The following is a 27857-nucleotide window of genomic DNA, read 5'->3' as shown; positions in this document are numbered from 1 at the left end:
AAAAAATAACCTAGACGTGTTTGGTGTCTATAAACTCGTAATGACCTGGAGAATCATAATGGCAGGTCAGTTTCATGCTGTGTGCACACGTTGCAGATTTGGGTGCAGAATTTTCTGCACAAAATCTGCATCTCCTTGCAGAAAACGCAGCTGCATTTTGAATGCATTTTTTCACGTTTTTTTCACATTTTTTGCGCGGTTTTGATGCCGTTTTTTTGTGCGGTTTTGATGCAGTTCTTGGTGCGGTTTTCAGTGCGTTTTTTTGCGTGGTATTGATTCAGGTTTTTTATGCTATTTTTATGCAGTTTTTGGTGAAGTTTTGATGCAGTTTTTGGTGCAGTTTTGATGCGTTTTTGGTGAGGTTTTGATTCAGTGTTTGGTGCGGTTTTGATGCAGTTTTTGGTGCGGTTTTGATGCAGTTTTTGGTGCAGTTTTGATGCAGTTTTTAGTGCGGTTTTCATGCAGTTTTTGGTGCGGTTTTGATGCAGTTTTGATGCCTTTTTGATGCAGTTTTTGGTGCGGTTTTGATGCTGTTTTTGGGGCAGTTTTCTTGTGTTTTTGATGCAGTATTTGGTGCGGTTTTGGTGCAGTTTTTGGTGTGGTTTTGAGGCTATGTGCACACTTTGCGGATTCTGCTGCAGACTTTTCCGCAACGGATTTGATGAAATCCGCAGTGCAAAAAGTACTGCGGATTTATTGCGTTTTTTGTGCGGTTTCCACTGCGGTTTTAGACACCTGCGGTTTTTTAACATGGAGCAGGTACCAAACCGCTGCGGATTCCGCGCGTTTTTTTCCGCAGCATGTGCACAGCGTTTTTTGTTTTCCATAGGTTAATATTGTACTGTACACCACATGGAAAACTGCTGCGGATCCGCAGCGTCCACAAACGCTGCGGATCCGCAGCAAAAACCGCAAAGTGTGCACATAGCCTGATGCAGTTTTTGGTGCACTTTTGATGCGTTTTTGGTGCAGTTTTTGGTGCATTTTTTGGTGCATTTTTTGCACGGTTTTGATGCATTTTTTATTTTTTGTGGTGCGGTTTTTCTGCGGTTTTTGTATGCGTTTTTGAAAGCTAAATAAAGATATATTATTGATAAAAAAAAGATTTGTGATGTCATTATTGTCCAACCTCCTCTTTTATATTTGTCCAACCCACACTCAATTACACACAGATAGACAGATAGATGATAGATGAAAAGTATAGACAGATCTACATATATAGACCTATAGATGCATACATCTATCTATTCATATATCTATCTATAGATATATCTGGATAGATATATCTATTGATAGATGTATGGATAATGTAGGGTGCGTGTCCACTGTCCGGATTAGGCTACTTTCACACTTCCGTCTTCTGGGCTCCATCGCAATCCGTCGTTATGGGCAAAAAACGGATCCTGCAAATGTGCTTGCAGGATGCATTTTTTGCCCATAGACTTGTATTAGCGACGGATGGGCACTCGTGCGACGGATCCGTCGTGTTTTGGCGGACCGTCGGGACAAAAAAAGTTCAATGTAACTTTTTTGTGCGACGTGTCCGCCATTTCCGACCGCGCATGCGTGGCCGGAACTCCGCCCCCTCCTCCCCGCTCATCACAATGGGCAGCGGATGCATTGTAAAACTGCATCCGCTGCCCATGTTGTGCTAAATTTAGCACAACGTCCGTCGGTACATCGGGCCGACGGTTTGCGACGGCTCCGTACCGACGGAAGTGTGAAAGTAGCCTTACATCCGAATTAGCTGCAGATTGGATGCTGCGTACTTGTAGTCCCATCGGATGATGCCTGCACACACACCCCAAAAGACCCCCCGCACAGCCCCGCACACACCCAAACAGTCCCGCATACATCCGAACAGCCCGCAGACCCCGCCCGCCTGCACACACATACACGCACACAGTCACCGCCCACACACTTCCCTCCTCCCGAACTGCAGCGTTTCTCGGACCCACATCCGCAGGAAAACTGTAGATCTTTTTTACATCTGCGGTTTTGCTGCGGATGTGCCCGACTCAAGAAAGTCTAAGGCCAGAGTCACACTACAGCGAGATACGGCCGAGTCTCGCAGGTTAAATACAAGCTCTGGCAGCGGCACTCCGGAGCGGAGCATGCAGCTCCATGTATTGCTATGCGGCTGCACGCTCCGCTCCAGAGTGCCGGTGCCAGAGCTTGGTTTTAACCTGCGAGACTCGGCCGTATCTCGCTGTAGTGTGATCCCGGCCTAAGGGTGCAGAAACGCTGCAGTCCGGCACAAAAGAAGTGACATGCTGTGGAAAAAAAAAAGCTGCGTTTCGGTGCGGCTTTTTCGGCAGCATGTGCACAACAAGTCTGCAGCTCCCATAGACTTACATTGGTTGTGCACTACACTGCGGATTTTATGCAATTCTGTGCAGCAAAAAACCCTGCGGATCTGCAATTAAATCCGCAACGTGTGCACACAGCCTTAGCATTTAGTGAACCTGGCAAAAAAGCCAAGCAAAAAACAAGTGTGGGATTGCACTTTTTTGCAATTTCATCGCACTTTGAATTTTTTTCACATTTTCTGTTACACGACATGGTAAAACCAATGGTGTCGTTCAAAAGTAGAACTTGTCCCGCAAAAGATAAGCCCTCACATGGCCATATAGACGGAAAAATTATGGCTCTGGAAAGAAGGGGAGCGATAAACGAAAAAAACTCCAGGGGTAAAGGGGTTTAGAAACATGGATATGGACATATCTATGGAAATAGATATAGATATATAGATATATCTGTATGTATTCATCTATCTATCTATCTATCTATCTATCTATCTATCTATCATCTATCTATCCATCTATCCATGTGCAATGGAGTGTGGGTTGGACAAATGTAAAAGAGGAGGTTGGACAGAAATGACATCACAAATCTTTTTGAAGATAGAGGGGGGAGAGGAGGGAGGGGTTGGGGTGTGTTTTGGAGTGGGTGTGCCAGGTGCAGAGTTACAGGTGAGTGCAATGCATCATGGAACTTGTAGTATTAGAGCACAGTAACTCAGGAGAAAGGAAGTTGTCGATTAACCCCATGAGAGCTGGATCCAGCACTAAAGATGTGCTGCTACAGCATGATAAAAGGTAATGTTCTGCCTTCCTCCACGTAGGATGCTGTGTGGATTCCAACATACGGCTAAACCTTCATCCATATCCCAGTAAACAGACTGTGTTGATGCTTAAGTCTTATTTATTAGGGTGATGATAACATAAACTATAACGTTGAACAACAATGGTGGATAGTATTCATAGTAGATGATCGAATAGTGAATGATGTTGATGTACAAAGTGGATGTTCAGTGAATAATCATAGTGGATGACTGGTGAAAAACTGTAAAGAATAACAGCATATCAGTATATGCACATACAGGGTGCAATCACATAAATAACTGGGACATTACAGCAAGAATTATACAGAGTGCATTACACAGTAATTCTAACAGCACTGCCCTATTCTATACAAAGATGCATCTATCTACATGCAGAGTAACATTAACCTAACTGCAAGCTACAGAGAACTATCTGCCTAACTATATCAGACTATAGGAGCTGCATAAGGCTGAATACTAACACAAACATAAGATGCATTTAACCCTTTATAAACGTACCGAGATCCGTTAGGACAGGGGTAGGAAAGTAAGTGAGACAGGAGCACATGTGTCTCTTCAGACCTGAGGAGAAATGGCTACTGAAGCTCGTCTTCCACAAGAAGAATGAGGGCGGAACTTACCCAGAAGACATTGCTCTTCTGAGGGAAAAGTTGGTAAACAACATGAAAAGTAGGCAACTGATGACCTCCAGTGGCCACAACTTGAATAACCTGATAATTAACTTTCTGCACATTAAGATGGGCAGAACACTCCCCGCTTGGCGTCAACAGATGCCACAATTAGGTTCTTTTGGGGAAAATAATAATACAAGCTCGGTAACGGGCCTGAGGAACAGTTTGTTCTCCCCAAGCTTGCACACTCTGACCTCTACTTTCCGCACTTTCCCATCTTTGCTGGGAAGGGTCTTGACGACTAGGCCGAGTGGCCACTCGTTCCGATGCGACTGACTGTCTTTGACGAGTACAACATCGCCAGATTGAATATTTGGGCGGTCTTTCTGCCACTTTGTCCTGGTTTGCAGAGTGGAGAGATACTGTTTCCTCCATCTATCCCAGAAGACGTTGGACACGCTTTGTACTTGCCTCCATTGTCGTCTGTAGAGGTCTTTGTCATTGAATTCTCCGAGTGGAGCTTTCGGGACACAGGTTTTCTGTGTGAGTAACATCGCAGGAGTAAGGATGGATGGATCTCCGGAATCACTAGAAAGTGCTGTCAGTGGCCTGGCATTCATGATGGCTGAGACCTCTGCCAAGAACGTGGTTAAACTCTCTTGTGTAAGTCTGGTGTTAGCTTGCAAGAAGATAGAGTCTAGTATTTTGCGTGCCATCCCTATCATCCTTTCCCACGCACCTCCCATGTGCGAAGAGTGTGGTAGATTGAAAGTCCAGGTACATCCTTGCTCGCCTAGATACCTTTCCACATTAGCGATGTCCAGATTGGAAGGGATTTGGAGTTCTCTTGCCGCTCCGACGAAATTCGTACCTCGGTCAGAACGAATATGCTTCACAGGGCCTCTGATTGCGATGAAGCGTCGAAGTGCGTTTATAAAACTTGATGTGTCCATCGATTCGATTACTTTGATATGAACGGCTCTGATGGACAGACACGTGAATAGAACTGCCCAACACTTTGCTTCTGTATGTATTTTTCTAGTCCGTCGTGTAGCCACAGACCAAGGACCGAATACATCTAGTCCAACGTTGGTGAAGGGGGGTTCAGTACTAAGTCTGTCGGGTGGAAGATTGGCCATCTTCGGATTTTGGAACGTGCCCCGCAGTTTGCGACACGTAACACAGTCGAAGATGAGTTTGCTCACTCTTCTCTTTGCTCCCACTATCCATAGTCCAGCCGCCCGTAGGTTTCCTTCAGTAAACAAATGGCCTTGGTGTCTCACTAAGACATGATGATGTTGAATCAGCAGGGTTGTTACGTGATGACGTCCAGGAATTATTATCGGGTGCCTCTCTGAAACTTCTACCTCAGCTTCTTGAAGACGGCCACCGACTCTCAGCAGCCCATCCTGATCAACAATCGGATCGAGCTTCCTCAGCCCACTGACTTCAGGGATGGGTTGTCCCTTATTGAGGTTGTCTATTTCTCTGCCATAGGTTTCTCTTTGTACGACACGAAGTATTATAACCTTGGCTCTTTCCAGGTTGGGAACAGTAAACGCAAGCCTACAGTGATGCCAACCTTTACAATGTCTCGGGCTATCAGGTAGTGCTGACTTGTAGGACTGAGTTACATGAAATAGACAAGCTACAGCTCGAACAAGTGACTTCCAGGTGAAGAACCTGCTGAACCGGTGAGATTCGAGGTGGCAGCTTGAAATCTCTGTATGTAGAGCAGACACTTGAGGTCGGATCTCTTCATCCGTGTCTGGACCCACTAGTTCGAAAGTTTCAGGCCTGCTGATGTGGGGCATCGAACGGTACAAAGAGGTAGGACCTGTGAACCATGTAGTGTCCTTCAAATAACTGGGTGCAACGGATCTAGTCGCGTGGTCCGCAGGATTGTGGTGAGTAGGTATGTAGTGCCACTGATTAGGGCCGGTGGATCTTCTTATCCGAAGTATCCGGTTGCTGACGTAGACGTAGAAGCGTCGTGTCTCGTTACAGATGTACCCCAGTACCACCTTGCTATCAGTGTAGAACTCTGCATCCTTGATCTTCAGACTCATCGCATCCGAGATCAGTTCGGCCAACTCAACTGCAAGGACAGCAGCACAGAGTTCCAGTCTGGGTATCGTGTGTTCACGAAGTGGCGCCAATTTCGTCCGGCTCATAACGAACCCGATATGGCATTGTCCGCTTACGTCTATGGTTTTGAGGTACGCTACTGCTGCAATCGCTTTGACTGATGCATCACAGAAAATACAAAGGCTTTGCGTTTTGACCTCTGTGGGTGGCACAGGAGCATACGGTTGTTTCACACGAAGGTTGGTCAGAGCTTGAAGAGACTTCCTCCACTCTGCCCACAGGTCCGCCTTTTCTGCTGGAAGTGGATCATCCCAATCAGTAGTGTCTTGGGTGAAGTCCCTGAGCATCAGTTTTCCTTGGATGGTTACTGGAGCTACGAATCCCAAGGGGTCGTATAAACTATTCACGAAGGAAAGAACTCCTCTGCGCGTGAAGGGTTTCTCATCCTTGCTGATCTGAAAGGTGAAGGCATCTGTCTTCAGGTCCCACAGCAATCCAAGGCTCCGCTGCATGGGAAGGGAGTCAATGCTGAGGTCTAAATCCTTTAGATCGCTGGAATAGTCTTCAGAGGGAAAGGCTTCCATCAACTCTCGGTTGTTGGAGGAAATCTTGTGTAACCTTAGGTTAGACTGAGCGAGCATGTCACGAGTCCTCTTTAGTAGACTGATTGCGGCCTCACTTGTCGGCGTGGACTTCAAACAGTCATCCACATAGAAATCCTTTTCCACGAAGGACCTGATGTCCGAGCCATACTCTTCTTCACCCTTTTTGGCAGAATGTCGGAGGGCGTAGATTGCGACTGCTGGGGAAGGGCTGTTCCCAAAGATGTGTACCCGCATCCGGTACTCTGCGATGTCTTTGTCTGGGTCGTTGTCACGGTACCAGAAGAACCTCAAGTAGTTTCTGTGTTCCTCTTTGACGAGAAAACAGTGGAACATCTGTTGTATGTCAGCCATAAATGCCACTGAATCTCTACGAAAACAGAGTAATACTTCCAGAAGTCTGTTGTTGAGGTCTGGGCCCGACAGTAAGACATCATTCAATGACACATCTTCGCATTTGGCGCTTGAGTCGAATACCACTCTAATTTGACCTGGCTTCTTAGGATGGTACACTCCGAAGATGGGCAGGTACCAACACTCCTCTGAGTGTCGAAGTGCAGGTGCAATCTCTGCGTGGTTGTTCTGGAATATCTTTCCCATGAAGGTAAAGAAATGTTCCCTCGTCTCAGGTGACTTCTGAAGCTTGTGTCTTAGGGAGATGAATCTGCTGTAGACCAATTCCCTGTTGTTGGGTAGGCGTCTCCTCTGAGGTCGAAATGGTAGAGGTGCGACCCAACTGTTCGACGTATCTTTGACTATTTGTTTATCCATGATGCCCAAGAACATCTTGTCTTCTATAGACATCGCTACCTTGTTGTCTTCCTTCGTCCTGTGGAAGACTGTACATCCTATGTGGTCTTGTTCACCTTCACAGGCGTGGTCTTCGTTGATAGGAACTGAGAAAGGGCAAGGTAGGGGAATGCTGCTCGGTAGTTCCTTTACCAGCAGACTATTGTGACACGGCTGGAAGAGAGATGGACGTCCATTTTCTAGTGTGCTGGTAAGCATACTGTTGACTGAGACCGGCTTGTGTGCTCCTCCTAGACAGACATCTCCTACAATGACCCATCCAAGGTCTTGCCTCTGAGCGTATGGAGCATTCCGGGAGCCGTTGATATATTCTCTAGTCTTGTGGACTCGTAGTATATCTCTTCCCAGAAGCAAAGCTATTGGAGCTTCTGGTTCCAACTCAGGTATCAAGTGGGCTATACGCTTCAGGTGGGGGTGATATGTTGCCACCTCTGGTGAAGGTATCTCAGACCTATTGTCGGGAATCTGGTTGCACTCCAGGATGGTCGGTAGTGACAGGCAGGTCTGGCCATCTATGGACTCCACTTTGTATCCGGTTGCTTTCCTCCCCGCCGTCTCGACGGTACCTGAACATGTCCTAAGGGAGTAGGGAGAACCGGGGCCTACAATGTTGAAGTTGTCAAAGAAGATGGACCTGGCTAAAGACCTATTACTTTGGTCATCCAGGATTGCATATATCTTGAGCGCTTTGTCTGTGGCCTCATGGATAGACTCGGACAAGGCAGATTTTTGAACAGGATCTTCCTCCTGTGAGTCCCTTACAGATCTCCGTACATTCAGCGATAACCGCAGGGGTGTCTTCGTCGGTGTTCTTCTGCTTCTCGTCGTGCTCCTCTGCCTGTGACAACACTCATAGAGGTGGTCCAGGGTGCAAGGCTGTATTGTGATCCGTGCTGCTGCATTCTGCACATTTCACGCTAGCTTCACAGTTCCTGGCGAAGTGGGAGGTTGTAGCACAACATTTGAAGCAGATGTTGTTTTCCTTGAGGAAACCTTTGCGATCCTCTAAAGTCTTCTCCCTGAAGGCTCTGCACTTTAGTAGAGGATGAGGTTTCCTGTGTAGAGAACACTGCTTACTGACATCCTGAGGTTTGCTCTCCTCCGTAGGGGGCTTAGTTGTCTTGTGAGGAGGACCTATGGAATCAATATTAGTTTTATGGACTGCCACGGGTGTCTTACTGGGTTTGACACCAGGGGTAGTGGAACATGACAGAGCGAAATCAAAACTAGGGTCGTTTCTGATCCTGGCTTGCTGGGCGACAAACTCAACAAATACAGTAAAAGGAGGGAAAGGTACATTATGAATTTGTTTATACCGTGCACCGTGTATAACCCACCTTTCTTGAAGATTGTAAGGAAGTTTTTGTACTATTGGATTGACACCCCTAGCAGTGTCTAAGAAAGCCAATCCGGGCAAGTGACCTTCCTTCTGGGCGACCTGTAACTCTATCAATAAATCACTCAATTCTCTAAGCCTTTGGTAACCTTTGGGCCCTATCTTAGGGAAATCATCAATTCTTTTGAATAAAGCATTCTCTATTACTTCTATGGACCCATAGCATTCATCAAGTCTTTCCCACACTTTACGTAGACCTATGTGTGGGTGTTCTATGTTAATGTCTCTTAGTCTTTTAGCATGCTCGACCGATTCAGTTCCAAGCCACTTTACCAAGAGATCTAACTCCTCACTACTAGAAAGGTCCAGTCCCTGAATGGCGTTCTGGAACGAAGCTCGCCATGACCTATAGTTTTCGGCTTTGTCAGTGAACTTTACAAGTCCTTTTGTTACCAGTTCTCGGCGGGCAAAGAACTTTGCCAAGTCTATGGTGGCTTGATCAGTGTTGGTACGAGCCGGTATGTTATAGTCATGTCTAGTGTGTGGTGCATCACCATACCTGTGAGACGCTCTTGGCTTCGGACAGTCTGCATAGTACCTTTCTGGTGAAGATGTCTCTTTAAGGTGAGGTGGGAGCTGTACCTTCTCAGTGGAACGGTAGCTGTGGTCGACATCTCTGTGCTGGACGTCTTCTTGTTTGTAGTAGCGAAGTTCGGGGTTGGATCGATGATAATCAGCGTAGGCTGATCGATGTAGTCTGTCGAGGGTGTCGTCCATGCTGGAGTGTCGATGGACGTACTCTGCAACACGCTGAGCTGGATCTTGCTGCTCTAGATCTGTTCCAAGAACGTTGCTGCATCTCTCATAATCAGGATCCTTCATGGCTTCCAAGTACTCTGCCTTAGCTATTGCAGCTGCTGTCTCTTTGTCTGCCATAAGTCTTTCTAGAGACACTTGCAGGCGCGCACTTTCTGCCTCTTGTTCTGCCCGCAGACGTGCGGTTTCGGCTTGCAGGCGTGCGGTTTCGGCTTGCAGGCGTGCAGTTTGTTCTGCCTGCAAACGTGCATTTCCTGCTTCATGCTCTGCTTGTCTCAGCTTTAGATGCATTTCTTTCTTGGCGAAGGAGGACCTCGCTTTGGCTGCTTCAGCTTCAGCACGAGCGACAACAGCCAGCTCTGCTAATGATGACCTGCTAGAGCTTGCTCGTGACCTCGTCTTGAGTGAGGATGTGCTGTTTTGAGACATTGTGCGCTTAGCTGCGTACTGCTGAGTGTTTTGGCGGGAAACTGAGTCTATGTGCGGTGGGCTTCCGCGTGGCGGGAATGATGTAGCTCTTCTTGGCGGGCTGCAGTATAGTTCTGCAGCTGTATGGCGGCTGCTGTGATACCCGAATGCGGAGCAGTGTGGGTGTTAGCGGTTCCGTACAGTCTGATTAACTACAGCCTGCGACCGGCTATCAGTTTCACTGAAGGCAGCTAATCTGTTCTTACTTTACAATCACCGCCTGCGACTGGCGGTCTCGTTTTTCACTGTTCTGCCTTCCTCCACGTAGGATGCTGTGTGGATTCCAACATACGGCTAAACCTTCATCCACATCCCAGTAAACAGACTGTGTTGATGCTTAAGTCTTATTTATTAGGGTGATGATAACATAAACTATAACGTTGAACAACAATGGTGGATAGTATTCATAGTAGATGATCGAATAGTGAATGATGTTGATGTACAAAGTGGATGTTCAGTGAATAATCATAGTGGATGACTGGTGAAAAACTGTAAAGAATAACAGCATATCAGTATATGCACATACAGGGTGCAATCACATAAATAACTGGGACATTACAGCAAGAATTATACAGAGTGCATTACACAGTAATTCTAACAGCACTGCCCTATTCTATACAAAGATGCATCTATCTACATGCAGAGTAACATTAACCTAACTGCAAGCTACAGAGAACTATCTGCCTAACTATATCAGACTATAGGAGCTGCATAAGGCTGAATACTAACACAAACATAAGATGCATTTAACCCTTTATAAACGTACCGAGATCCGTTAAGATAGGGGTAGGAAAGTAAGTGAGACAGGAGCACATGTGTCTCTCTTCAGACCTGAGGAGAAATGGCTACTGAAGCTCGTCTTCCACAAGAAGAATGAGGGCGGAACTTGCCCAGAAGACATTGCTCTTCTGAGGGAAAAGTTGGTAAACAACATGAAAAGTAGGCAACTGATGACCTCCAGTGGCCACAACTTGAATAACCTGATAATTAACTTTCTGCACATTAAGATGGGCAGAACAGGTAATATTGCTAAAATAAACACAGTGGATGTTTTCAGTGGCACATAATAGCAAGATTTATGAAAAAAATTATTGTAGTGGACAACTTCTTTAATAGGTTGTGAGAATAAGGCCATTTGGAAGAGTGTGATACTGGGGCATTTCCCGTAGAATGTAAGTCCGCAAGGACAGGGTCCTCTCCCCTCTGTACCAGTCTGTCATTGCAAATTTGTTCACTGTAATCAATATCTGTAACTCTGTACGTAACTCCTTTTCTCATGTACAGCACCATGGAATTAATGGTGCTATATAAATAAATAATAATAATAATTTCTGCCACCCCAATATTATGGCAGCAAATCTCAGACTAATGACATCATATCTCATGTTGCAAGTAACACTTAAAATTTTATATGATGTGTATATGTCTGTGAAGGTGAAATGTTTCCCTTTTATCTTTCCCCCATACCTCATTCTGGCCACAAGGCAACTTGCTGTAGCAGGAGCTCTCCCCCACTGCAGTAGGAGATAAGATAATCTTTATCTGTGCATACATTTTTATTTTGCCTCCTCTAGACCTCCAGCAGTACATCAGAGCTGTGATTACCTCACTTACCCTCTAATAATAATTACATGACTCTGCTCATTCTGTCCCAGTCTCTACAGCAAAGCTGATGCCAGTTACTGAACTCAGGAGACTGCATACTGTGTCTCCTCTAGTGGCCAGAGTGAGAACTGCAATACATAATTTTTTTCAGGCAAATTTCTCATTATTTATTACTAAACAGGTTCATGCCCCAAGAGGCAACGCTCCCTGGAGTTGAAAGGAAATGGTCGTCAAGACTTTGCCTGTTACAGCCCAAGAGTGGTATTTGGTGAGAAGAGTGGTGACGTCATGTATGTTATCATCACACAGGGACATTCTGAGATTCATTACGTCTTTCCTCCACAATACAGGATACAGCGTCAGTGTGCTGGACATAAAGGTGGTGGACGCATTTACTGTCTACACGGTGAACATTTCCGAGGTTCTGCAGAAACGTAAGTCAATAACTGCAATCAATGGGTTGTGTAGGCAATAGAGGCACTTGCCTAGGGTGACACAGTGTAGTGGGCAGCATATTAATATATTACTGTCTCAGGGACATTACTATAGTGCAGTGAAACCATTATTTAGCAGGTTCTGCAACCATTTCAGACTCCTACTTGTTGTCAGTGAATTAAATTATTTTTTAGAACCTGCCCTGATCAGGCCTGGCTGACGGAATTTCCGCCTTATCATAAAATATAGGCCATGTCACATGAGACACTGTAACAAACACTCAGCCAGATATGATCGGCGTTGTGTATAAACAAGACTGTTCCGTCCACCGACAGCAAGCAGAGATCTTTAAAAAGCAGATATCTTCAGTTGAGTTGAATATAAACCCTATTACCTCGTAGAGTGAGACACTTCACAGCATGAGTGTGCAGTTCTCCTGAAATACTCTACATGCTGGTGGGCATGGATTACATTTTTTCACCTGTTGCCGAGACTCATCCATGTTGTTCTTACCGATCCTTTGAGTCTCCCCATTCAGATTCAGATGAGGGAATCAGCCGAGGAGAGACCAGATACTTTTACCAGCGTTCATCCTGCAAAATGCAGCTTAGCAACAAGGAGTATCTGATCATGGGCCAAGACGGGCAAACCAAGGACGAGAAAGGACGGTGAGTGGTGGCCTTATGGTCATCCTGGTGGTTATTCCCATGGTCATCCTTAATAGTTATTCTGTGGGCACGAACATCCCTGATTGTTATCCTGAGGGCACTGTCATCCCTGAGGGTCATCCTGATGGTGCCGTCATCAATTATGGTCATCCTCATGGCACTATCTTCCCTAACGGGTCATCCTCATGGCCCCGTCATCCCTGATGGTCATTCTAATAGCGCTGTCATCTCTGATGGTCATCCTGATGGTGCTGTCAGCCCTGATGATCATCCTGATGGTGCTGTCAGCCCTGATGGTCATCCTGATGTCACTGTCATCCCTAATGGCCATCCTGATAGCGCCGTCATCCCTGATGGTTACCCCGATGGTGCTATCATCCCTGATGAAGACCCTGATGGCGCTGTCAGCCCTGATGAAGACCCCTATGGCGCTGTCATCCCTTATGGTCATCCTGATGGTGCTGTCCTTGCTGATGGTCATCCTGATGGCACTGTCATCCATGATGGTCATCCTGATTGCGCTGTCAGCCCTGATCATCATCCAGATGGCGCTGTCATCCCTATAACAATAATCTTTATTTATAATGGTCATCCTGATGGCGCTGTCATCCCTGATGGTAATCCTGATGGTTCTGTCATAGCTGATGGTCATCCTAATGGTTCTGTCATCGCTGATGGTCATCCTGACGGTTCTGTCATCACTGATGGTCATCCTGATGGCGCTGTCAGCCCTGATGGTCATCCTGATGGAACTGTCATCCCTGATGGGTTATCCTGATGGTGCTGTCATTGCTGATGGTCATCCTTATGGTGCTGTCATTGCTGATGGTCATCCTGATTGCGCCGTCATCGCTGATGATCATCCTGATGGCGCTGTCATCCCTGATGGTCATCCTGATGGTTCTGCCATCCCTGATGGTCATCCTGATGGTTCTGTCATCGCTGATGGTAATCATCCTGATGGCGCTGTCAGCCCTGATGGTCATCATAATGCAGTTGTTATACCAGATTGTTTCTAGTCTTCTTCCCAAGAGTCTTTATATCTTAACAAAGAGCCAATATGGCTGCTGTGGGGCCCTGGATGAGTAGGGGCCCATTTCAGGTTGATCTCTCCTCCATATAATGAGGAAACAGCACAGAAATGTGAAAGATAGGAAGTCCTGGCTCCTCCATCCCATCACAGCTGGTTATGGTGAACTCAAGCAATCACTTCAAGGGACTTATTTTTTTAAAGGCGTTGGCTCACTGTAAAATAGCAGGTGATCACTGCTGAGATAATAACTGCTGGAGCCCCCACTGATCCTGAGGCTCTAGAGTTCCAAGTTTGCATGAAGCGATGGCCTCACCAACACCCCATTCACTAACTATGAGCCTGATGGAGATTCCAGAGAATACCATAAAGTCTTATGGTTGGCCAACCCCTTTAATCCAGACTGTTAGACCCCCAGTTCTTTATTGGTTCTTCTCCTTGGCTTATCTTATCCTTCCATTTATGTATTTGACTCATCTTCCCTTTCTATTTCAGAATGAGATATTTATTGGAAAGCAACTCATGGATCGAGGAGCTGCCTGGGCCCCAAGTATGTAAAGCTACACGTCACCGGAACGCATGCAACGAAGTGAAGAACTTTATGGATGATTACCGGGAAAATGGATGTAGGTCGTGACCACATGGTGGTATAATGTGACCAGATTGCGGTATAAAATGAACACATGGCAACACAGCATGACCATATGACTGTACAATATGATTATATAGCGGTATTATGTGACTATATGAATGTATAATGATCACATGATCATTATCTCAGTATTATCTCAGCTTTATAGATCTTTTCTTCACTATTTCACTTGTTAACAGTTCAGTTTCTGCAATAAACGAGCAATGACGTGAATCTCTTGTGTGATCAATTAATACAGAAGGTTCTGGATTGTCTGAGAATTCTAGATCCCCTAGGATCGGGATTCACCAGTTGCATTTTTATTTGTCACTTTATTTCCCTTGTGATATAGTTGATGCTTTTTGATGACGTAACATTCTTTAAAATGGCGCACGCAATTCATGAATTAGAAAAAAAATGCTCTTTAGTTTTGTTTTTAATCTCTTTAGAACTAAAAGTTGCATGCTCTGCTAAAATGTCACAAAATTTGCGTGAAAAATTGTATTTTTTTAATCACTTCAGGAAAGGCGGAATATTGAAATAATTTTAAAATGTGGCAATTGATGAATCGTCTGAAAACATCTAGACACCAATAAATACGACCACAATAGTGATAATTTAAAAAACAACAGAAGTACAGATAGAAAATAAAATAAGTACAAATTAAAAGAATAAGGCATAAATGAAAAACCAGTGAAAAATACCAAAAACTAAAGAAAGAGAAATACAAGGTGCAGATGCAATAATGAAGCCCCAAGTGTCAGCCCCCTAGAGACACCAGGAGAGATGATCCGCGTTCACACAGTAACCAGACGCCGCTCACTCAGTTATTTTCTCCTAGATCTTTATTGAAGCAAAATATGTCTGTCTTGGCCGCAGCAGCCCATCTCAAGGATAAGATTTCAGGCCAGATAACTCTGCGTCCTCCTCACGTTTATCTGACTTCTCCTTGTTCTTATAAAAAAAATACACGATGGAACCCATGAGAAAAATCAGCCACACAAGGAGGGCGTACGTGGAGAGGACGTTGTCAGGTTTGCAAAGAGCCATAAGTGATTTTCCAAATCCTAGAATAAGAACAATTAATGAATACGGAAGAGAAGGTCTCGGTGGTCATCAGTGTCATCTCCATATGGGTTATTTCTTACCCTCATTCTGCAGTGTTTCTCCTCCATGGCTGATCTCATTCGCAGACACTGTGGTTGGCATTTTCACTTACATGGGTGCTGTGGAGGGAACCGCTGGTAGGTTCCTGATTGGAGGAGACTTCATCAGGATAGGCCGTGATAGACGATGAGTGTGTTGTGTCTCCAGCTAGAGTGACACTCATCTGTGAGATAAAACGTCCAACACATAACATGACAACAACCCATCCAATCACCCATATCAACAGAAGACCCTCAGCAGAACCTTGGGGACAACCCAAGATCATGAACAACATCATCACCCTTAGCAGATACCAGCTGTGGTGGCCTATGAGCCATGAGCGAGGCAACGTTGAGTAGTATGGAAATTTTTGAAGACATCGAAGGAGTAGATTGTGACACAGGCCACCTTCCTTTCTTTCCTCCTTCCTTCCTTCGTTCCCTCCTTCCTTTCCACCTCCCTCCATCCTTCCCACCTTTCCCCCTTCTCACATTCCTTCCTTTCTTCCTTGCATGTTTCCCACCTTCCTACCTTCCTTTCTTCCTTCTCTTTTTTCCTCCACCATTGTTATGGTCACACTTGGACTTGCACAGTAACGACTTGGCCAACCATATCTGTACTAGAAAAATTTGGGATGTCCAGCAAATACAAAAAATATCATTGACTCACCAGATCTTTATCATCGTCGCTGAAAAACTACTGCTGTGCAGCGCCCAAGATCCATGAATGATCACAAGAACTGGAGAAACAAGAGCGAAATGTGATGACTCGGTGGGACATGAGGTCTCTGGTACACTGTGGGTTGATATGATACTTACAGATCAGGATTCACACATACATCTTCCGTTTACCAATCATTGTGAATGATGGATTCCAGTAGAAATGATCGAAACACGGGCAGCTGCTCATCTTATGATGTCACTCTGATGTTGTAAGGGGTTACAGAGACTGGCTTATCCCCTAAACACATCCCGACTAAATGTTGTTAAATGTAAATGTCCTTCTCTGTGTATATATGGCTAGATATCTTAATGCTGCTATGTGTCCACTGTGTATAGGGAGAGTGTAGTACTCAAGTTAGCCCACTAGAGGGGGGGGGGGCATTTTAGCACACTTAGATTAGGATAGGTAACAGTTAACTTAGGAGGGGCCAACTGCATAAGGTATAGAGAGTTTCCTGCTTTGTGTCAGTAGGGCCAGGGAACCCAGACAGGTCAGGAGGGCCTTAGAGCTTGGACTACTCAGTTGACTCCGTAACATTCAAGATAGGGGCCCAGTCGTGATGGGCTTAGGGACCAAAGGTCGCAGCAGCAAAGGAATGCAGGGCAGCACCAAGATGTGGAAGCTAACTATGTGGGCTGATGCCCTCATGTCTGGCGCAAAACAGACAGGGGAACACCTGAAGGTAGTTAAGCTGGAAAGAAGGAACGCTTCTGTACCGGACAAGTCGGTACGACCCGGTGGTATTCTGGAAGAAGTGAGGGAAAGCACAGAAGTAGACAAGGATGTGTACTGTGATGTTCCCTGTGATGTTGCTGTAATTGAGCTTGATGTACTGCGAATGGATTCAAGTAAAGTTGCTTGTTACAAGTTGAAACTGGACTCTGTCTCTCTTTGTGTGAAACCAACAGGAGTGAACCCACAGCAGATCAGAGGGGACCCTGATGTTACAGAAGGCGTTAAAGAAGGTGCGCTGCAAGGGGGGCATTGTGTGTATGTGGCGGGAGACCAGGGCGAAAATGAGCAACCTTTGTCAGCCACAACTACAGCCCTGGCTCCCCTCACAATGTCACAGTGCAGGGTGTTATTTAAAGGGGAAGTGACCTTTCTACCAGCAACACACAGGATACATTATTACATATACTGTATAATACAGTGGATTATGACAAACACTTTGGGACCCCCTATGTCTGTATAGCAATTGTAATATTTTCTGCCTACAACCATTTTTGATTATTCTGGCGGCTACTGGAATTAATAAAATGTCACCCGGTCACTGCAGAACTTGATTTGTTTCTCCTTAGTTATTATAACTTTTCTACCATGTTACTAAATCCATACCAGTTTTGAGAAAAAATCGGTGACAACTGCTATCACTGCCATGACAGTTCACACAGTGGGATGTATTAAATGTATATTACAGGAATAGAAAACTAGGTCTGCATTGTAATAGAAACAGCACCACCCCTCTCAACAGGCTGTGTCTGGTATTGCAGCTCAGCTCCATCAATAAGGCTCAGCTTTAATACCACACATATGTGGCGCTGTTCATGGAAGAAATCTGACATACTTTTTTACATTTATGGACAATTCCTTTAAATCTGTTTAGTTATATAGAGGCATAAAAGGGAAGATATAAATAATAACTACATATATGTGCTGTTTAGACCCAAAGACGTTGGGTGACAAAAATTCTGTTCCTATGGGCGCATCTCCTGCCAGTCTGCACATGTAACAGCTCATAATCGTCCTCTAAGCTCCCACTGCACCCTAAAGACTAGAAATAAACTGTGATGAACCTGCACCTCAACACCCCGCCTGCCATCACTATTACGTCAGACGGATCACGTCTCACGTCTCATCACTTTCACCAACATGACGCTCCGCACCCTGTGGGCATGTGGACATGTAAGATCAGCTTGGTACAGTTTTACACAGACTTTCCCTGCCCACATGGGCCCAGGGAGGCACAGGGTGTGAGAGGATGAGGCCCACACAGTCACTGCAGAAACCAGCCCCGCTAGTATGGAAAGTTAAGTCGAAATCACGGACGTGTGGATTTGTGGATCGAGATAAAATAGCAGCCCGAGGTTAAATTATATATTTATTTGCCTTAAGGGCACACTAGACAATATACTATATACACGATGGTTCTACATATATAATGGTCAGATATGCAAATGTAATAGTGGTAGGACAAAAGGTATAAGCAGATGGATCATGTCAGTTGCTTGTGTTGTTTGACTATATGTGCACTGGGCAGCCAGCTGACTCCTAGAGGCCCCGTCTCACACAGCGACGCTGCAGCGATACAGACAACGATGCTGATCGCTGCAGCGTCGCTGTGTGGTCGCTGGGGAGCTGTCACACAGACAGCTCTCTCCAGCGACCAACGATCAGGGGAACGACTTCGGCATCGTTGAAACTGTCTTCAACGATGCCGAAGTCCCCCTGCAGCACCCGGGTAACCAGGGTAAACATCGGGTTACTAAGCGCAGGGCCGCGCTTAGTAACCCGATGTTTACCCTGGTTACCAAAAAAAACAAACAGTACATACTCGCCTTTCGGTGTCCAGGTCCCTTGCCGTCTGCTTCCTGCTCTGACTGAGCCGCCGTACAGCGAGAGCAGAGCGCAGCGGTGACGTCACTGCTGTGCTCTCACTTCTCACTGTACGGCCGGGAGTCAGTGAGAGCAGGAAGCAGACGGCAAGGGACACCGAAAGGCGAGTATGTACTGTTTGTTTTTTTTTGGTAACCAGGGTAAACATCGGGTTACTAAGCGCGGCCCTGCGCTTAGTAACCCGATGTTTACCCTGGTTACCAGTGAAGACATCGCTGGATCGGTGTCACACACACCGATTCAGCGATGTCAGCGGGGCCTCAACGACCAAAAAAAGGTCCAGGCCATTCCGACACGACCAGCGATCTCGCAGCAGGGGCCTGATCGCTGGTACGTGTCACACATAGCGAGATCGCTATGGAGGTCGCTGTTGCGTCACAAAACTTGTGACTCAGCAGCGATCTCGCTAGCGATCTCGCTATGTGAGACGGGGCCTTAAGTCCTTCACAGCACGTTACTTCACAGGACTCCCCTTTTGAAGTGTACCGCATGCATAACAATGAGAGAGACCACATGGTCATACACTAGCCTTCATGCCCTTTCAGTCACTCCCATCCTGCCCTCTGGGCTGTACCTACATCCCCTCCCCTTGCCTCTATTAGCTAAAAACTCCAAAACCTAGAATGAGTTATAACTCTTTAATGGACAGTCCTAGGGAGGCAGTTTTGGCGCAATCGGATCCGGCCGGGCCTCTGAGAATTAACACATCTTGGCTATTCGGTTCCTATTAGCCATTCTATGTATCTCCCTTCCTGGGGTGTTAGAACGGATTGAGTCCCTGGAAGGAGTTCGCTATGTTCTGGAGATCTCGGAAATATACACAATGTACGTGTCATGAAGTGACTGTCCTAGCGTGACACGATCCGATGAGTGGACAATAACAAAACGGCAAAACACACAAGGGAGCACTGGGGACACAATTACAACGATAGGGAACGGGGAAATGGACACCTCCTGCACTCTCCTAAGGATGTGCTCTGATCTCCCTGACGTCCCTATACAGGTTTTTTCAACCTGTCACCGAGCAGGATACCAAAGCCCTCGCTTGCCCTGCACCTATCCCTAAGTAGGGAATTGGCAGGTGAGAGCACTGGTCCCACCGCTGCACTAATACAACACAGGGGAAGATATAGACAACAAAGGGACAAAGACAATAACACAACACTTAGCTTTGTCTGCTGCAATGCACTGCACAGCAGAGTAAAGCACCGGATAAGAATTCAGCTGAAGAATAACAGCACTTAGCAAGCTCCTACGCCAGCCAGGTTGGTCTCCAAAAGGACCTGTATAACCAACAGTCAGATGAAGCATCAGGTGACCTTTTGAAGGATGTGGGAGTGGTCACCTCCCCCATTAGCAGACTAGGCAGCAATGTACTTACACCAATGGCCACTGAGGGGAAAACTGCATTAACCCCCGATGACCTGAAAGGAAAAAGGTTTTAGTCTGAGGGAAACCAGATCTGCCACAGATCCAAACATGGATCATGACAGTACCCCCCTTTCAATGACTGGCCTCTGAACACTCAACACCAGACCTCACCAGATAACAACCTACGGTGAGGATACCTCGATCCACCAGAGTTCACCTCGGCAGTCACCTGTCTCTCAGGTTTATGGCAAATGTAGCCCGATGAAAATGCCAACAACGTAGGCTCCGGAGGCGCCACAAATCTGAAGAGCGCCGACCTGGGGAATGAGTTGTGTACATGCAAAACTGGGGGTAACTCCAACTGAAGTCCCCGGGCTGAGAATGGCCGACACTTGATATGGCCCAATCACCCTGGAACTCTAGGTCCCAGTTGCACACTTCCACCTGATGTTCTTGGTGGACACCCATATGTACTCATTCACACACAGGTCCAGACCTGAACATTTATTATCATGCACATGTTTGTCACAAGACGGCGAATTCTTTGAGGAATTGACAACAGAGGCGTCCCCCTGTGTCACCACAATCACACCCAGGGGCTGGCTGGCAATTTTCAGCCTGGGGGGCAATCACAAGGCAGTGGCCCTCGAGTTGCGGTGGCCCTCCTTTTCCCTGCTTATATCTGGCCACTGCATTAAAGTAGCAGTGATAACAGGCTTTAAAAACAGGCTGGTACACAGATATGGGAACTGAACGGAGCTTGCTACATAGATATAGGAGCAGAATCGAGCTTACTCCAGAGATATGGGAACAGAACGGAGCTTACTACAGAGATATGTGAGCAGAACAAGCTCACTACAGAGATATGTGAGCAGAACAGAGCTTACTATAGAGATATGGGAGCAGAACCGAACTTACTAGATTCAGAGATATGGGAGCCGAACCGAGCTTACTGCAAAGATATGGGAGCAGAACCGAGCTTACTACAGAGATATGGGAGCAGAACCGAGCTTACTGCAAGGATATGGGAGCAGAACCGAGCTTACTGCAGAGATATGGGAGCAGAACAGGGCTTACTACAGAGATATGGCAGCAGAAACGAGCTTAGTACAGAGATAAGGGAGCAGAACCGAGCTTACTGCAAAGATATGGGAGCAGAACCAAGCTTACTACAGAGATATGGAAGCAGAACCGAGCTTAGTGCAGAGAAATGGGAGCAGAACCGAGCTTACTGCAGAGATATGGGAACAGAATCGAGCTTACTACAGAGATATGGGAGCAGAACCAAACTTACTACAGAGATATGGGAGCAGAACCTAGCATACTACAGAGATAAGGGAGCAGGACCGAGCTTACTAGAGAGATAAGGGAGCAGAACCGAGCTTACTACAGAGATATGGGAGCAGAACCGAGCTTACTGCAGAGATATGGGAGCAGAACCGAGCTTACTACATAGATAAAGGAGCAGAACCGAGCTTAATACGTCTACTACATGGAACCAAGTCTGCTACATAGAAACTGGAGCAGAACTGAGATTACGACATACATACAGTACCATAATCTAGATTACTACATTGATAGAGTACCAGAACCAAGCTTACTGCTTAGATATGGTGCCATAACGGAGCTTACTTACAAACATACACACAATACAGCTACACAGTGCCTAGTACTAACACCACTACACAGAGAATACATAATATCAGAGGTGTCAAACTGCATTCCTCGAGGGCCGCCAACAGGTCATGTTTTCAGGATTTCCTTAGCATTCCACAAGGTGCTGGAATCATTCTGTGCAGGTGATTAAATTATCACCTGTGCAATACAAGGAAATCCTGAAAACATGACCTGTTGGCGGCCCTCGAGGAATGCAGTTTGACACCTCTGCATAATATTATAATATCACCATTACCGCTACATGAAACAACACTCTATACAAAGACCAATGATGCCACCATACACTCCCTGACACAAGTTATGTCACTTATTCATGTTATGTAAATAAAAGCTTATAACCTGACGTTAAATTCATCCATTAGTTGTATAAGTTATTCTTTTGAAAGCTGAAACCCTCCAAAATGTGGTTTAGGTTAAGAAAATAAATTGTTATTAAAGCAGAAATATTGATCAGTTAATGGACACAGAATGGTCAGATTTTGGCAAGACAAAATTTTTGTTGCCCACAGACAAATAATTAACTTAAAATACAAATATATGTTGCATAACATTGGTGAATGAAGTTGTGGTGCTCCTCTAGATTCTTTGGTTTTGTCTTCCAAGCTTCCTCTTTCATCCTACCCCAAACATGCTCAATGATGTTCATGTCTGGTGACTGGGCTGGCCAGTCCTTGAGCACCTTGATCTTTTTTGCCTGGAGGAACTTTGTTGTAGAGATGGATGTATGAGATGGAGCACCATCCTGCTGCAGAATGACCTCTTTTATGATTTGGAATATAAGAGGTAGCTAATACTTCTTGATATTTTAGGCTATTGATATTGCCTTCCACCTTGCAAATGTTTTGCACACCCCCATACTGAATGTAACCCCAGACCATTTCCACCACCAAATGTAACTGTCTTCTGGGTGTATTTTGGATCCATACGGGCTCCAGTAGGTCTCCTGCAGTGTTTGTGGCAGCTGTGGTGTAATTCTACTGAAGAGAAATCCACCTTCTGCCACTTTTCCAGGTCCATCTATTTAGCAGGCTGTGGGAGTTTGCAGATGCCACACGGTTTTTTATTTGCCTTTTGTTTAGTGCTGGCTTCTGGGCACTGATTCGACCATGGAGGCCATTTTGAGACAGAATCCTAGAAACTGTTCTAGTTGACACAGGGACTTGAGGTGACCAGACCTGTTGGAGCTCTGCTGCTGTGGAAGAGGAGCTTGCTTTGGATTTTCTAAGCAACAAACGTTCCTCCTGAGGAGTTGTCTTGCGGGGTCAGCCAGACTTGGGCTAGTCAAACACATCTCCAGTCTCTTCAAATCTTTTTTTTAATTCTTTGTACTTGACGCTGAGACACATTAAAGGTGCCCGCCACCTCTGCAGTGGATCTGGTATTCAGCCTCTTGATAATTCAGGCTTTGGTCGCAGGGTGGATTTTTGGCATGTTGTCAGAGCTTAAGTTGCAGTTCAAGTGAAGGTCTGGGGAGCGGGGTTTCTTTTTATACACACGCACTAAATAACCAATCATTTACTGAGCACAGGTGAGGATGTAAACTAGGATTGGGTGCATTATATGACCAGGCGACAAAACTTTTGTCTTGCTAAAATCTGACCATTCTGTGTCCATTAACTAATCAATATTTCTGCATTGATGTCAATTTATTTTCTTAACCTAAACCACATTTTGGAAGGTTTCAGCTTTCAAAAGAATAATTTATACAACCAATGGATGAATTTAACATCAGGTTATAAGCTTTTATTTACATAACATGGATAAGCGACATTACTTCTGTCAGGGAGTGTACACCTTTTACTTCTTGTATACTACAATACTGATCATTAATTTTAATAAAGCACAATACTAAGTGCCATTGTATACAGGAACTCTGTATTTAAGGTCAGTGTAAAGATACTACAGTGATCACTGGTGACATTATACACAGGAGATCTGTATAAGGTGTCAGTGTACAGGTAATACAGTGATCATCACCACTGCCAGTGACATTATACACAGGAGCTTTGTATATAGTATACAGTGTATAGTGTCAGTGTACAGGTAATACACTGACTCACTAGTGACGTCTCTAGCTGAAGTCCTTCATCTTTGCTTTTCATTTTCATCCAGCACAGACTGCCATCACTTCTTCCAGCCAGGACTCATCTCTGCATAAAATAACACAGTTACCTAGAGCACGGCCTCCAGACCACATTCCTCACTTTTTCCCTTTCTTCTACACCATGTTCAAAATTATTATGCAAATTATATTTTTCTCGGATTTTCCTAAATGATCGGTGCAAATGACAGTCAGTCTAATAAAAGTCATCACCCGTTAGATTATACATTGAATTTTATTGAAGAAACCTCCCAATGATAACAGTATAATCTTCAAAATGAATAAAAACTCAAAATGCACTGTTCCAAATTATTAGACACAGTAGAATTTCTAAACATTTGATCTGTTTTAAAGAACTGAAAATGCTCATTTGTGGAATTTGCAGCATTAGGAGGTCACATTCACTGAACATAAAAGCTATTTAACGCCAAAACATCCTAACAGGCCAAGTCACATGTTACCATAGGAACCCTTCTTTGTTATCACCTTCACAATTCTCGCCTCCATTGAACTTGTGAGTATTTGGAGAGTTTCTGCTTGTATTTCTTTGCATGAAGTCAGAATAGCCTCCCAGAGCTGCTGTTTTGATGTGAACTGCCTCCCACCCTCATAGATCTTTTGCTTGATGATACTCCAAAGGTTCTGTATAGGGTTGAGGTCAGGGGAAGATGGTGGCAATACCATGAGTTTATCTCCTTTTATGCCCATAGCAGCCAATGACTCAGATATTCTTTGCAGCATGAGATGGGGCATTGTCATGCATGAAGATGATTTGGCTCCTGAAGGCACAATTCTGATTTTTATACCATAGAAGAAAGTTGTCAGTCAGAAACTCTATATACTTTGCCGAGGTCATTTTCACACCTTCAGGAACCTTAAAGGGCCCTACAAGCTGTTTCCCCATGATTCTGGCCCAAAACATGACTTCTCCATCTCCTTGCTGACGTTGCAGCCTTGTTGGGACATGGTGGCCATCCACCAACCATCCACTACTCTATCCATCTGGACCACCCAGGGTTGCTTGACACTCATCAGTAAACAAGACTGTTTGGAAATCAGTCTTCATGTGTGTCTGGACCCACTGCAACCGTTTCTGCTTGTGAACACTGTTTAGGGGTGGCCGAATAGTAGGTTTATGCACCACAGCAAGCCTTTGAAGGATCCTACACCTTGAGGTTCGAGGGACTCCAGAGGCACCAGCAGCTTCAAATAACTGTTTGCTGCTTTGTAATGGTATTTTGGCAGCTGCTCTCTTTATCCAATGAATTTGTCTGGCAGAAACCTTCCTCATTATGCCTGTATCTGCATGAACTCTGTCTGTGCTGTTTCAGTCACAAATCTCTTCACAGTATGATGACCACTCTTAAGTTTTCATGAAATATCTAATGTTTTCATACCTTGACAAAGGCATTGCACTATTTAATGCTTTTCAGCAGCAGAGAGATCCTTTTTATTTCCCATATTGCTTGAAACCTGTGGTCTGCTTAATAATGTGGAACATCATTTTTAAGTAGTTTTCCTTTAATTAGAATCACCTGGAAAACTAATGATCACATGTGTTTAAGATTGATTTTAGGGATCCATTGAGCCCTGAGACACAGTAGCATCCACGAGTTTATTTGAAAAACAAAACAATTAAATCTTTATGACACTTAAATCCAATTTGCATAATAATTTGGAACATGGTGTACACTAGACATCTGAATACAGAGGTGCACCCACAAACAATATATAATTGGTTATTATGCAACCTCATAGATTGTAAGCTTGCGAGCAGGGCCCTCATTCCTTTTGGTATCTGTTGATCTATGTGTTTATTGTTATGCTTAATGTCCATTGTCTGTACAAGTCCCCTCTAAAATGTAAAGTGTTGGCACTATAGAAATAAAATTACCGTATTTTCCGGCGTACAAGACGACTTTTTAACCCCTGAAAATCTTCTTAAAAGTCGGGGGTCGTCTTGTACGCCGGGAATCGCCTTGTACGCCGGGTGTATATGGTGGGTGGGGGGGGGAGTGATCCTGATGACGACGAGGGGGCGTCTCACAGAAAAGTGAGTATCCCCCATTACCTTATCATAGCGCTGCAGCGTGGGGTCTCTGTGCTGGGAGCGGCGGCGGCTGCTGTGCTGTGGCGGCTCCTCTTCTGCAGTGTGGGGCCTGTGGGGCGGTGGCGGCGGCGGCGTATCTTCATGCAGTCGGGGCTCCTCCGGCATCTCAGCCTGGAAGCCCCGCCGGCAACTCCATCGGTACAATGCGCTGGCCTCCGGGAAAATGGCCGCTGCTTAGATTCAGATCTCGTTGAGATCTGAATCTGAGCATGCGCAGCCCCCAGCGGCCGGGCCACCGCATCGCACCTATTGAGCTGCCTCCGGGAAAATGGCCGCTGCTCAGATTCAGATCTCGTCTCCCGAGATCTCGGGACGAGATCTGAATCTGAGCAGCGGCCATTTTCCCGGAGGCCACCTGACCGCATTGTACCCATGGAGTTGCCGGCGGGGCTTCCAGTCTTTGAGATGCCGGAGGAGCCCCGACTGTATGAAGATACGCCGCCGCCACCGCCCCACAGCACCAGAGGCCCCACACTGCAGAAGAGGAGCCGCCACAGCACAGCACAGCACAGCACAGCAGCCGCCGCTCCCAGCACAGAGACCCCACGCTGCAGCGCTATGATAAGGTAATGGGGGATACTCACTTTCCTGTGAGACGCCCCCTCGTCCTCATCAGGATCACTCCCCCCCCCCCCAAAAGGCACATATTCACCGGCCCTATAAGACGACATAGGGTGTATAAGAAGACCCCCGACTTTTAAGAAGATTTTATTTTTTAACTGGTAAAGTTGGGGGGTCGTCTTATACGCCCAGTCGTCTTATACGCCGGAAAATACGGTATTATAATTATTATTATTAACCGACCATTCCAAATATAAATTATAATCCACCACTGTGCACCCACTAACTATAAATAGCCACTTTCCCCATTTATTATATAAATTAATTTGCACCTGTACTCTTTCTCCCAATTCATTACCAGTCACTTCATCCTCAACGCCCCCCACTATGTACCTACCACTCTAACCCTAACCCCGATTCATTATAGTTACATGCCCCTCCCACCCCAATTCATTGTCATGTCTTTCTCTCTCACCCTCTATTCATTATTAACTGCTCTACCCCACATTCAATACGTCATTTACTCCCCCACCCTTAAAATTAATGATTTGTTCTTCCCCTAGATCATTTGCTCTTCCCACCCCCACCTTCAATTAAATTGCTGTCCCCTGTCCCTCACACTGAATTTATCATTTTGCAGTCCCCCCACTTTAATTTGAAGTCCCCTTACTTCATTCATTGCAGTCCCCTATCACCCCCTCACTTCATCTGCAGTGCCCTTTCATCATTTGCAGCCCCCTATCCCTCTTCCATTTCATCATGAGCAGTCCCACATCAGGCACACTTCATCATGTGCAGTCCTGCAGTCCCGTTCTCCCACTTCATCATGTGCAGTCCCCTTACCCCCCACTTCATCATGTGCAGTCACCCTTACCCCCCACTTCATGTGCAGTCCATCTTACACTCCACTTTATCATGTGCAGTCCCCATTACCCCCCACTTCATGTGCAGATCACCTTACCCCCACTTCATCATGTGCAGTCCCCCTTACCCCCCACTTCATCATGTGCAGTCCCCCTTACCCCCCACTTTATGTGCAGCCCCAATCCCCTTCATCATGCACAATCCCCCTTACCCCCACATCATCATGTGCAGCCCCATTCCATCATACAGCCCCACTCTCCCCACTTTATCATGTGCAGTCTCCTTTATCCACTAAACTATCATGTGCAGCCCCACTCCATCATGTACAGCCCCACTCAACCTTCATCATGTGCAGCCCCACTTACCCCCTCACTCCATCATGTGCAGTCTCCTTTAACCCCCAAATTCCATCATGTGCAGTCACCTTACACCTCCCACTTCATCACTTGCAGTTACCCACCATT

General features: G+C 45.7%; 1 protein-coding gene across 2 annotated transcripts in view; it reads left to right on the top strand.

Moving 5' to 3' along the window:
• The window catches only part of LOC143806136 (complement C4-like), an 80082-nt gene extending 65624 nt beyond the window's left edge, over positions 1-14458 (top strand). The window contains exons 38-41 of one of the 2 annotated variants that reach the window (XR_013221401.1): positions 11581-11728; positions 11811-11894; positions 12434-12563; positions 14089-14458. Coding sequence is in view for 1 of the 2 variants with exons in the window: in XM_077286114.1 (XP_077142229.1) it covers positions 11642-11728; positions 11811-11894; positions 12434-12563; positions 14089-14230 (443 nt within the window). In the remaining variant the exon portion in view is untranslated. The remainder of the gene's footprint in view (positions 1-11580; positions 11729-11810; positions 11895-12433; positions 12564-14088) is intronic. The other variant, XM_077286114.1, reaches the window with a different exon arrangement.
• The last annotated feature ends 13399 nt before the right edge of the window (positions 14459-27857 follow it).

This window comes from Ranitomeya variabilis, chromosome 2 (assembly GCF_051348905.1).
Source record: "Ranitomeya variabilis isolate aRanVar5 chromosome 2, aRanVar5.hap1, whole genome shotgun sequence".
NCBI classification, from domain to species: domain Eukaryota; kingdom Metazoa; phylum Chordata; class Amphibia; order Anura; family Dendrobatidae; genus Ranitomeya; species Ranitomeya variabilis.
This window is presented reverse-complemented; position numbering and strand designations above follow the sequence as displayed.